General features: G+C 41.4%; 1 protein-coding gene across 5 annotated transcripts in view; it reads left to right on the top strand.

Annotated features, from left to right (window-relative positions):
- SCML2 (Scm polycomb group protein like 2) overlaps positions 1 to 12,995 on the top strand; it is a 78,509-nt gene that overhangs the window by 22,436 nt on the left and 43,078 nt on the right. For 3 of the 5 annotated variants that reach the window (XM_075521675.1, XM_075521666.1, XM_075521685.1), the window contains exons 3-4: positions 2,854 to 2,922; positions 9,566 to 9,636. The exons of 1 other annotated variant lie outside the window; for it this stretch is intronic. In XM_075521675.1, coding sequence (XP_075377790.1) covers positions 2,854 to 2,922; positions 9,566 to 9,636 — 140 coding nt within the window. The remainder of the gene's footprint in view (positions 1 to 2,853; positions 2,923 to 9,565; positions 9,637 to 12,995) is intronic. One more of the 5 variants, XM_075521693.1, reaches the window with a different exon arrangement.

A 12,995-nucleotide genomic window follows, 5' to 3' on the forward strand; every position in this document is an offset into this window, starting at 1 on the left:
AATCAATTTCTTCTCATGAATGTCTTCATCTCTTCTTGTTCTCATAGTTGTCTAATGGCTGATAAGAAAAATGTGTCGCCGAGAGTGCTCTATTTCAGCGTTCATATTTGCTGTGGTATTTGTGAGATAGGCAGTAAACCTAACTGGTACAGGAAATAAGTAATTCGGGTGGTGGTTGTCAGCTAGAACTCATCTGGTGTCCAGGCTGTGGTTTTTGACATTCTTTCACCTGTTCTTGATGTCTCTTATCATGAAAGGCTGTCATCTTGTTTGAAATCTGGCACTGTTGGGTAGATACTCTTTCATGACTTTGTTCTTTCAAGCTTTGGGTGTTCGCAGGAAGCAGTTATTAGTTCTTTTCTTCAGTAAGTCTCTTATGTGGGACTCCGTTGGATTTCCTCTTCGGAAATAAGCAGATTGGGAAGTTATCTACTCTGTAAGCTTCCAGCCTGTCTGCGACAGTCCCATGGCTGTTTTTGGGAAAGCCTGACTAACTGAGCTTGTAGAACATGACACAAGGCTCTGCTAGTGATTGCCACCGCCTAGTAGGAAACTAGCTGGATTCAGTTCAATGCCAAAGAGGCTGGATGGAATATACTTTGATCTGTAGGTGGGAGAAGGTGAATGTTATCCTTGTGCCTCGTCATTGTTACTGGACTAGTTTTACCACTGTCCCTTCTCAGGTTCCCACTGGTAGTTGTTGTCAGGACGTAGGGTGTCCACTTGTGTGGGTTAAAGCCCTACTCCTGAGGAAGTATGGGGGTTAGAGCTCTGTGGGCACCATCCAGAAGCGTTTCAGCAGGTCCCTCTGAAGTTGACCTCCATAAGCATTTTTCTTTGGGAACCTGTCAGGTGCTTTCAGTTATGTAGAAAATGTTTCAAAGCAAACTTTTTCCAAAAGAATGAGTGTGTGAGTCAAGAGAGAAGACTAAGTAAAGGAGTAAACATAGCATTTTCTTTCCAAGTTCCTTTTCAAAGGAACTTGGGTACTCCCCCTATCTGCTTTAGGAGAAACAGGTGATACTTTTGCAGCATATTTTGAGCAGGTATGTAGCTGTAAGTATGTTTTCTGGGACTGTGGAGTCTGGGTTATTCTTGGAAGGTGTCTCGGCCATGAGTGCACTACTAAGCTTCAGTGGCCATGCCTAACCTCACCTAGGGCCTCTCCCTGCCCTGTCCAGGGCCCAGGACCCCATGTCAGCCCCCCAGGGCGTCAGCCCCTGCCCCAGCGATGCCGCAGCAGGGCTGGTCTCCAGCTCCCCACAGCCCTGCCCTGCACGGCCATGGGCCCTGTTGGGCTGGGCCCACCTGTGGGTGCATGTCCCGGCCTGGCCTCAGCCCCAGTCCCAGGGGAGTGCCTGGGGCTGGGGCTGCTCCCCGGGTTGCTCCTGGCCAGGGTGGCGGGGTGGCCCTGGCTGATGAGGCCCTGCTTGGCTGCCCCTGAGGGGTCCCTGGCCTGTGCTATGCCCTGGCCGAAGGAGCACCACATCCTACCCCACGCAGAGCCAGATGAATGACTTATCCCCTCCTCACTGACCGATGGGGGATTTTGGGACTGATGACAGAAGATTGTCACAATTCAGGTCTTGCTGTACGTGGCAGTTCCTTGATAATGAAAGAAGTGGGGTGGAAATGAACATCACACGTTGCTCGTCGGTACTCTGTTTCAAGAAAAGCCTTACTTACAGAAAACATAGAAGAGAAACACTATTAGGGCTTAATCTTTGCTGCAGAACAACTCATTGTATCTCAAGTGTTTCTGATCACCAAATGCCTCTTATTCTAGGTTAGGAGTGTTTTTATTTCAAATGCAAGCCAATCAATAGCTAAAGACTGAAGTGCAAGCAGATACAGTAATCAGCTACCAATACAATCTTTTGGTACAAGTGAACCATCCCTTCACCTGTTCAGGCTAACTAGGATGGCCAAAGGCGTGAGCTGAGGCACCTTCCTGGAGGAGTGGCCCCGTTCCTGGTGCTGAGGCGTTTGCAAACCAAGAGAGTTACTCAGCCATGCAGAGCTTGGTAACCTTTTTAAATCTGGAAATGTACTTGCATTTCATTTGCCAGCTCAGTGTCATATTTGAATTGTGCTTGAATTTCAGTCCACTAGTGTCAAAAGCAAGTCACCAAACCAACATATTTTAAAGACTAAAAGGAGCAGGTGGAACTGGCTCCCTCTGTCTTCTCCATTCTAGCCTCCATTCTAGACCTCCTCTGTGTGTCTCATATGCGCTGGAATCTGGCAAAAATGAAATATGACAAACTCCTTTCTGTATGTGTGTGGAGATGAATGATGGAGAAGGTAGATTCTTCTGAATGATTTTTTTTTTTAATAACTGAAATGTACACTGAGATAGCTGCTTGTATTTGAGTATTAAAGAATTCGGATATGGAATGGAATCTTTAACTCAGAAATATGCTTTTAGGGTGACTTTTTTTTCCTTGTTTCTCAGTTCATAGTGGTCTAGACAAGATTTAAAAAGATATCCGGTGATCTTGAGGATCTCAAATTGCGTGTAGGTTGAGTAAAGCTGTTAAAAATTAGGGCAGAGTTGCTCTTTGTGGAGCTAACACTACATTTTCTGCAACTAGATTTATTCTGATAATGTAATAAAAGTAGTCAAAAGCTCTGCTTTTTCATGCTGTGCTTCTCAATATATTTTGAAAGAAAAATAGTGTAGCGATTAAATTTATAGTACAAATACCTTTTTGATTATGCACTGAAATGAATAAAAGAAAGTCAATCTTTGGAACAAGACATTCTGTATTATTTGAAAGAATTCTGTGTTATGCTGGACATCGTTATGATGTGAATATTACATTTATTATGTAATGGAATCTTGTCTTTTAGATTCAAAGACTATTAAAAAAGAGAAAGATGGAAAGAATCAGCAGGCAAACAACCCGTCTTTAAAAAGTGGTAGGTATTGCAGCTGTCAGGTTATTAGCTAAGGTACCCTAAAAGAAAAAGTGTGTATTTGGATTGTACTATCTCCTGAGGCTTTTTTGCAATCTCTTTGGCTATTAGTGGTGGGTAATTAAAAACATACCATTGCTTTTGTCTAACTCTGTTGGGAAAGTATGTTTTGGTATAGAAAATGATGGTTGAAACTGCTTGACTTAAGCCTGATAGTTTTACTAGCTAAGACAAGTACTCTTTGTATATATAATCAAAGACGCTGTGTAAACATTAATTTTTTTAGATCATTTACTGATTTGTCTATTCTTCTAATCATGTATTTCCCAGTTTCATACCTTTTCTGCCCTAGTTATCTTCTCTTTCCTTAACGTGTTTGCTGGTGCTAAAGATGGGCTTTTCAGTTTAATAGCCTGAGTTTTTAGCATTGCTAATGGGATTAAATTGCCTGGGATTCTAATTTTACTTTAAACTTAATCTGTTTTCAAATAATTTTTGTGTTTATAATAAACTGAGGAAACTACACACTTGCCAGAAATGATCCAGCTTCTTATGAATCCTCTGCTATCTAGTGGACAGCCTCTACTATCCTCAACAGGTGCCATAGAGCAGCATATACATGGGTTTGCTGGCAATTTGGCCTTTGTGAGGTACAGTGAGAAGGCAGCAACATCCTTATATATGCTTCATATGTTCATGTTGGTTGCTTGAATTGGGGCAGTCAGAAATGTCATGAGTACTGTTGACTAAAGTAGAAAATCTCTTCAGGAGTCTTTAGTTAATTCTCAATAAAATATCACTGGGTTACTTAAACTCTCACTCTGCTTACATTTCTGTGCCCTCTGACTCCTAATAGTCTGGTTCAGAGCTTTTCTTGGGTAGCAGCGGAGGAGGTCCTTACAAGTAGTGTAGTCACTGAGTGAACGTGCTGAGATACTAACACGGTAGCTGAGTAGTTGAGGTGATGACTTCGCATACAAGATATGATACCCTGTTACCACCAGCCATAGTGCAGCTTTCTGCTGTTACATTTGCCAGACTTAATTCTTCCATTTCTTGGGATCCTAGCGGTCATCTTTGTTATTCTTCCCTGTTACTTTGAGACAGGAGAGGAAGTGTATTTGTGTTTTTCCCTCTTCTGCAGTATAAGAGGAGCTCCAGTCAAACTGGACTCAGATAGCATGTCTGTATTTTTAAAATAAAGTTGTCTGACACGACAGACAGAGCCCTGTAAGACATCCCCCACCAGCAAAGTGCTTCTCCTATGTGGATAAGATAACCGTATTTCATGAGTCACTGAAAACGTCCCTGCCTCCTTCTGCAGTAGAGAGCAAGGTGTTGAAAAAGCTTTGTGGAGAAGCAGTGCTAAGCAGGCAAGCCTTGTTCTATCATCTGTGTTCTTCCACTCGGGACTGTGCTGTTAATCTAGTGTCTGAGCACTGAATTTACTCATGAAATCTAGACTCAGCTCTGTCAAACACCTAGAGAGGAGTGCCTTGCTCAAGATAATGCAAGATCTCTGATTTTCTATAGATGAGATGATAGTTTTTATCCTGTGTTGTTGCTTGTTGGCAGCAAGGAAGAAGAAAGAGCCTCTTGGTGCTGGATGAAGAAAGATGCTTTACAATGCTTTAGGCTAACATCCAGGAAATCTCCAGAGTTTTCAGGGGGATGTGTGATAGGAAAAGTTGAAGAGGAGGGGAGATAGAGAGGTGTGAGAGGAGCAGGTAAAAAAATAGACTAAAGTAGGTAGGGAAGGACAGGAGGAGGAGAAAAATTCTAATTGAACGATCACAACGTATGGAAGGAGGTACAAGGTATAAAGCAGGACATGAAATACCTTACACTTAAACTACTATTTTTGCAGGAGCATGTAAACCAAAATTAAAAAGAAACCTCATCTTTGACAAAGAGAGGTGCTGGGATGAAGACTAGAAAAGATACATCCCTGTGTCAAAAGTTTCAGATGCATGCCAAGGGAACCTAGGGATGAGGTGAGAAGACGGTTTGCTCTGTCTGCTTAAACAGTTTAGACTATGGTGATACTGTATTAAACTAGCCTAAATAAACCAGAACCTTAAACTCTACCTATATACAAGTGACACTTAAATCATAGTTTTAATCTTCAATTTAAATTTTGTAAAATTTTGGCTTAAACTAAACTGAAGCTTTATGTACAGTAGAAGACGACAGGGAGCACTTCAACAAACTGGGTATTCACATATTCGTGGGAGCAGATGGGACGCCTCCAAGGGTGCTGATGAGGTAGTTGACTGATGTCACGGTGAGGCTTCTCTCATTTTGGAGAGGTTGTAGCGATTGGGGAAGTTTCATGATGACTAGAAAAAGGCAAACAGTATGCCCAGTGTCAAGAAGGACAAGAAGAGAGCACCTGGGAATTACAGGCTGGCCTGCCTGACCTCAGTCTTCAGGAAGACTGTGGAGAAAATCCTCCTGGAAACCATTTCCAAGCACATGAAGGGCAAAGATGCGGTTAGGAACAGCTGAGATGGATTTGCCAAGTGTGAACTGTGCGTGACTGATTGCCTTTTGTGATAACTGATTCTGTAAATGAGGGGAGAGCAGTGGATGTTGTTTGTCTCGACTTCAGCAAGGCTTTCTGTATAGTTTCTGTAGTGTCCTTTCAGCCGAACTAGTGAGATGTGGTTTGGATAGGTGGATGGAAAGTTGACTGGACTGCCAGACACAAAGGTTTTTGATCAGCGGTACAAAGTCCACCTGGCAGCTTGTAGCTAGAGGCATTTCTCAGAGGTCAATACTAGGGCTGATGCTATTTTATGGTGTACTGACAGATGGGGACGACTGCACAGAACACGCTGTCAGCTAGTTTGTGGGCAACATCTAACTGGGAGGAGTAGCCGGTAGGCTGGAAGGCAGGGCTGCTCTTCAGACGGACCTCCCCATGCTAGAGAAACGGGCTGACAGGAACCCGTAAGGTTCGAAGGCAAATGGAGAGTCCCTCCCGCACCTGGGCAGGCTGGAGCCCTGCAGCAGCCCAGGCGGAAGCTGGCTGCCTGGAAAGCCGGTTTGCAGGAAAGGCCCTGGAGCCCTGGCAGGCAGCAAGCTGAGCGTAGGCCAGCAGTGTGCTCTTGTGGTGAAAGACATCAACTGCATAGCGAGTCCTATCAGCAAAACTGTAGGCAGCAGGCCGAGGGAAGGGATTTGCTTCTTTTTGGTATTTGGGAGATGGTGTCTGGAGTACTGTGTTCAGTTTTGAGCTCCCCAGCAGAACGAAGACGCTGCTATACTGGAGCAAGCTGGCTGGCAGTCCACTAAAAAAATGAAGGAGCTGGAATGCAAGTTGTAAGCAGAAGGCTGGTACTGAAACCAGAAAAATTGTTTCTTCAGCAGAAGGAAGAGAAAGCTTATGGGAGATTGTCTTGCTGTCTTCAATTACCTGACAGGCGGCTGTAGAGGGGACAGAGCCAGGCTCCTCTCAGAGGTGCAGTGGAGGGTGAGAAGCAACGAATATTGGCTGGAGCACGAGAAATTCCTACTTGATGGAAGAAAAAAACTTCACATTGAGGGTGGTGGAACCCTGGAGGAGCAGGAGGCTGATCTAGAGACCTCCTGGGGTCCCTTTTAGCTTGAGTTACTTTCTGATTGGCAGGTTTGACATGAAGTGATAGGGTATTGATACAGCATTGCAGAGAACATGAAGGGTCGTTGACCCATGGGTCACTGCCAGTAATGCAAGCAACTATGGCATAAACTTATTTCCTCCATTTTTAAATTAGTCAGGCTGTCTGACCATGCTGATTGTCTTGGATCACTGTTTTAGTCTCACTCCTGTGTTGGTTACAAATGGTTTAATTTTTTTTACAAAAGTTCCTAGTTAACTTCTGGTGTTGTTCCACACAGGCCCCCCCCGCCCCCCCCCCCGCCCCCCCCCCCCTTTCAGTATGTGCTGGTTCGTTCTTCAGCATAAAAATTCCTTTCTCTCTCTAGTTTTCACTTTGCTGGTGGGTTATAAAGTTGTGCTTGTTGCATAATGGGTTTTTCTTAAGCTGTTTAATTCAGCCTGCAGGTTTGAGTGGGAAGAGAAATGCATGTTAAATCATTTTGTGCAAGCTAATTTTCTTAAGGTTTTCTGCTTCTCAGAAGTTGCATGTTTTCAGGGGCTTTACAATTAGAAATATATATAAAACAACTGCTTCTTTAACTGTGCACACTGAGAATACAGAGAAGTTTTTTTGTGTGGAGATTTTTTTCAATGTGATTATCTTCCTAGACATGCATATTACATGTTGCAAACATACATTCATCTCCTATTTTTATGACTGTAGTAATTAAATGATAATTAGCACCATCTCTGAGAGCTTGGCTTTAATTTAATACAGTGTATCTCCACAGCTGGAGACGTTCTAATTTAAACTTCAGGTCATTTCTGCTTGATGAAAGAGGTTTTGATAGCCAGGATTTAAAGCAAAGAGCTAGGCAATGTTGTTTTCCTCTTGCCTTTATCTGCAGCTGGCTGCTTATGTTACCTTATGTGTCTGTCTAGTAAATGTTCCCTGGAAAAAAAACCCTGTTTGTTTCCCTCTATACTTTTGGGTCATCCCACCAAATTTACAGTCCTGTTATAACAATTGAGATCATTTGGGAAATGCTGGTATATGGAGATAATTTTTTTGGAGGAGGTGAACGGGGGTTTCTCCTGGTGAAAGGTGCTCTCTCTGAAGTATCTGCATTTATACGGTCCTTAACACAGCGAGGCTCTGATTCATGATTACAGCTTTTACATCATATTAGATTTGAGACAGCTGGGACGTAGCTAACATCTTCTTTTTGCTAGATTTAATTTTATTGAATTGGGTACTTTAAAGTTTACTAAGGTAAACTCTGATTAAAAAAACAACTTTTTTTTTTTTTTTTTTAAAATCAGAAGTCAACCTGAAGTGGCAACTTTATTATTAGACTCAAGGAAGAATTTTTATAAGATGAAACTTTTCTAGCAGTTCATCATATTTAATTTTTGCAGCCTCCTTGGCCTGTCAATGAAAAGAGCAACGGATCTGGAGGCTACTTTCTGGAGAAAGCTCTGAAGAGCCATTTCCTGAGCATGCCTTCCTGAAATACAAATATCTAACATATGCTTAAGTTAATGTACCCTGTCTTTTGTAAGTAATACAAATCTGATGTAACTGTATAAATGTGTGAATAAAACTTTCATTCCAAAACAGGCGGACTTCCAAGATGTTGTATGGAAATGTCTTTGTTACCAGCCTACATACAGTCCAGACCACCAAATTAAAAGCTTTTGAAATTTTACTGACTTGTTACATAGCTAACAACCACATGGCCTCTGCAGTGCCAAGGACAAATCACTCGTACACTTTTGAGTCTGTTATGCCAAAAAAAGAGGATCTCAGCAGGCCAAGGGGGTGGTTCTTTTCTGCTTGAGGCACTATATATTTTCAACTAAATGCTGTGCTAATGCAGGCAGACTCTGGGTTCGAGCCACCACGCATCCTTCAGAGCAGCAGTGTGTGAGTGCTGGAAAATGCTGTCATTTTCTGATTGTTTCTTTGCTTCTCCTGTCTCCTGAAAATTGCAGAGATGTGTTTAACTGTGCCTAGTTGTGTTTTTGGAAGGATTACTGGTAAACCCAGTGCAGTGTCTCCATCATCGCCAAGGGATTTTGCTATAGGCCATGTGAATGGCCGTTGCTGAGCCGCTGGGTGGCATCACTGCATCGTTTTGGGGTTCCTGGGTGATTTGCTCTTCAGGAACATCAGAAAGATGCCAGCTGCCCAAACAAGAAAAATAATCAGAAGAGCTCACTTAGATAATTTAGGAACAAAAACATTAGTTGTGCCACTTTAGTTTTTCTCTTGCTCTTAATATTAATTTAAGTAATGCTTGCTTATATCTTTGATGTTAGTCCTTCATACTGTTTCATTTGTGCAAAACTGATAACACTGATTAAATCAAATGCAGAATACACTCACCCATGCACATAAACAATGCCAATGGTAACGCTGGAAAAAATACCATGATTCTGTTGCTGAACATTGCCATAATATTTGCCCTACAAAGAGAAACCTTTATCAGACTTCAGATGAAAAGAGACAAAGATGCAGTTGGAAGGCTGTGCTAATCCTTTTGCTTTCTAGTGGGCTGGGTATAGTATTCTCAACATATATTTCAACAGAATCTATGTGTCTGTGTTTTTCAACATATATCATCTCAGTACTCCTATGAGGTTATCATATCAGTCCTGCTGTTAGGGGAACTAAGATACAGAAAGGCTAACACAATTTGTACAAGGATGCTTGGGAGGTCCTTATGTAGAGAATTGAATCTAGATATCCTGACTTGTATCTTTGTATGTGGACAAAAAAAAAAAAAAAAAAAAGAATTTGAGGAAGGTTTCTATTTTTATATTGATTTTTGCCTATTGTGTGATTGACCCTATGAATTAATGGTACTCTTAAAGCTCCTTAAGGGTTGTATGATTTTCAAAGGTGGCGTTCCCATTTGAGAGTAATGCTGTTCCTGAAAAAAAAAAGTATTCTACAAGATAGTTGGGTTTTTCTGTCCCTTTCTTTCCCCAACCCCCCTTTTAATTTAAGCTCCCTTTAAAAACTGTCTGTATGGTCTTTTTTTCTCTTATGTCTTCCAGAACAGTTTAATTGGGATGATTATCTGAAAGAGACTGAATCAGTAGCTGCCCCTCTACATTGTTTCAGACAGGTATGCCAGATACTCTTTTGCAAGTGTGTGTGTATGTATGCATGTTATAGGGTGATCCTAGAGCAACTTTTATGTTTAGACTGCTTGCAAACTTCCCATTTGACTTCTTTTTGATCTCTGGTTATCAGTAGCTTACAGTTTTGGCAGATGCTAGCTACTGAAGTTTTTCATTCTTGGTTTCTGCCTCAAGCCAAACTTCAAGGGTTTCATTAAAATTTTAGCTTTGGACTCTGTTTTCCTTTAAAAAAAGACTAGTTAATGAAAACAGGTGGTCTTATCAGAGTTCAAAAATATTTTCTACTTTTTTCAGTAATCTTAGAGGTACCATGGTTTTAGTGAGAATTAAAATTTGGCTGATCATCAGAGGAGCCTTTCTCCTGCCCCGCTTCTGAAAGAGTCTTTTCAGTTCTGGCTAGCTACAAGATGCATGTGTGTGTGTGTAGCAGAGTTTATTCACCACTTCTTTTCTGGATCTCTGAAATGTGTTTAATTTTGTCTCTTTCTGAGCAGAGTGCATTTTACTAAGGAGTTACAGATATTGAAGTTAAAAAAAAAATCAAGGGGACTATATGGTAATACAAAGGAAATACTGGATTCATAATGAAGGGTGTTTGATGTACTATTTTAGATTTTACATTGTGCCCTACAAGATTGATTCCCCCCTGCCTGATGGTTTGTTATGTATTTGCAGGTGCAGTTTAAATGTACCATCTTGTGTGAGCTAATGACCAGTTATTCAGCCCTCTGGAGACCAAGTCAACCTCTTCAGGCATCTTTCTATGTGTAGAGGGAGCTGGGGCCGGTATTTTCCCAAGTTGAGGAGTATCTTAGCTGTGTAAAGTTAAATAGGAAGAGTTTTGGTCTGTATGCCTTCACTGTGTTAGGAAGATAGATGCTGAACGAATTGGATAGTTCAGGTTGATAGGATTGTAATAGGTGTGACAAGCAGTGGATATCTAGTTTAGCGGATCGGGCATGTTCACAAAGGTATCTTTTAGGGTTTGTTGGTAGTCTGATGGTACTGTAAATGATACTGGCCTCCAATAGGGACCAAACAAAAAGCAACATGAATGGAATAGTCTGAGGAGGAGAGGAACCGTCACTCAGTGAGTCTGAAGTAGTTGTAGGAATGGAGAATAGGAAGAGAGAAATGCAGGTGGTAGCATTTCCTTGTACTAGATCTTGAATCTCAGCTTGCTCTTCACAGATGAGAATAAAGGACAAAGAGCCCCTCATGCTGCTTTCCATGAGAGATAGCTAAGAATAGCAGTGTCCATAGCTCTGTTTGAGTGGAGCTTCAGAAATTAATTTTACAGTATGTGCTTTTCATAGTGGATACCAGCTCAAGGCAGAGACCTCAAACTCTGCTTGGGTAGAGGCAGAGGGCAGTGGCGTATCCCTGGATCATTCTGAGGTTAATGCCATACTCACAGAGCATAGACCACCACAGCCAGAATGTATGCTCCTGAGAGACGTAGCTACTGCAGAAAGCTGCTCAGAAGCTTTTCCTTGTGCCTTTCTTGCACCTTCCTCTTCCCTACTAATGCTCAGGAGGTCCAAACTGAACAACTGAGTAACACCTTAAATAAAGATGCTTAAGTGACATACATGCATTGACTGAGGTAGATAATCCAAGTGACCTGAATTGCTTAAGGAGTGTGTGGGTTGGAAAGAAGAGCTTTAGTTTCTGTGCATAGCAAATTTCAAAACAATTTACATATGCAGACTTTCAGTTTTTCTGAGTTGACCTTTAAGTAGAAAGTGATATGCAGTGTTAATTAGTGCAGAGCTAGCTCCTCTCACTATGTAACGTTTGCAGATTTTAGAAACTAAAGTGCTTGAGCTTTGTGTAGGACTAATTTGACTTTTATTGGGTTACACATGAATTGTACATGTCATTATCACTCTGTGTAATGCAAAGAAATACACTGCTGTGGCCAGCCAGAAAATAAATAGCAGAAGGAAGGTTAATTTGACAATCATATCCAGAATTTGTGACCTGTGGGAATTCTACGAAGTTTAAATTTTGTTGTAATTAAAAATCACCTGGGGAGCAATAAATTAAAGCCTTTACCATAAATTAAGATACAGGCACAGACAGCTAATGGAAATTGATTAAAGTATTTATCTTAATTTAAAAGGTATTTTATCTGTTGCTCTAAGTTGTTTTTAATTTCTACTTAAAATTTCAATGTATTCCACATCCCTCTCTCACCCTGAAACTTTTTTCCAAGCAGTTGAAAATTTTAAATAAAAATGTCAATCTGATGTGGTTTGAACAGAGTTTAAAACGGCTGTTTCTGAGCAGGTTTTGTTATTTTGCTGTAAGGATGGACTGGCACGGAGGAGTTACCTTTTTAGTAGAATGCCTTGAGTTGTTGATATTTAAACAAGCTCACCTTTTCTACAAACAAATAAACAAACTCCCCAGTTTCTCAATTTCAGTTGGCTTTCATGGTTGTAGAAAATAACAGCTTGACAAGCAATATCCTGAAATTGAATTGCCCTTTAAATTTAATATGCTCAGGCTCCCCTTTCAGACAGCCTGCTGTCTAAATGCAGCATTGGCAGATGCTACACTCAGCGTTCACTGAATATTGCTCTCTTTCTTTTTTGGGCTTGGGCTCCTCCAGGGCTCCTGCGGTTGATCTAGGATGTGTTGTAAATAGTAAGCCCGCACACCGTAGCAAGTAGAGCAAGATGTATTTTAAAAAATTAAATGTGGTGGAGACAAAATATCACTAACACTTGTTGCAGTAGTAGATTTCTTCAGCCTTCTCCTGTGGACCCAGACAGATAAGTGCACCCCTGTCTACTTACTGTGGGATCCCCACCTGACTTGGTCAGGCGGGCAGGAGAAGGGACTTAGGAATCTTGTGAGCGTGAATGCCCGTGGTTTTTGTTTTTCTACCTGCCTCCTGTATTAGAATTCAGATTGTTAGTCTGTATGGGATAGCTACTGGGTTTCGATGTAATGGGGAAGGTTGCCTACAGTTCTGGGTGTCCGTGTTCAAGAGCAGCTTTGTACTGGAAGAGTTGCAGAAAAAGGCTTCCAGGGAGATAGGAGAATAGTCATCCTCTCCTAAGAAAAACTTCAGTGCTTGGCTTATTTAACTTGTTGAGAGAGTACTGAGAAAGGGTCAGGTTGCCCTCTCTAGATTTTGTTGTTATTTGCAAAGGTGCAAAAAGAATTTAAGTTAAATGAGAGTGTTGGCAAAAATTTCCATTAATAAATTTAGGCTGGAAATGAGGAGACAACTAAAGAGAATAGTGAGAGGCATTCAATCCCAGTTAGTGTTAATACAAAGTTTTGAACATCATTAAATGATGTTATTGCCTGCAGTACTAGAGTAGGCAAG

This window comes from Mycteria americana, chromosome 1 (genome assembly GCF_035582795.1).
Source record: "Mycteria americana isolate JAX WOST 10 ecotype Jacksonville Zoo and Gardens chromosome 1, USCA_MyAme_1.0, whole genome shotgun sequence".
Taxonomy (NCBI): Eukaryota; Metazoa; Chordata; class Aves; order Ciconiiformes; family Ciconiidae; genus Mycteria; species Mycteria americana.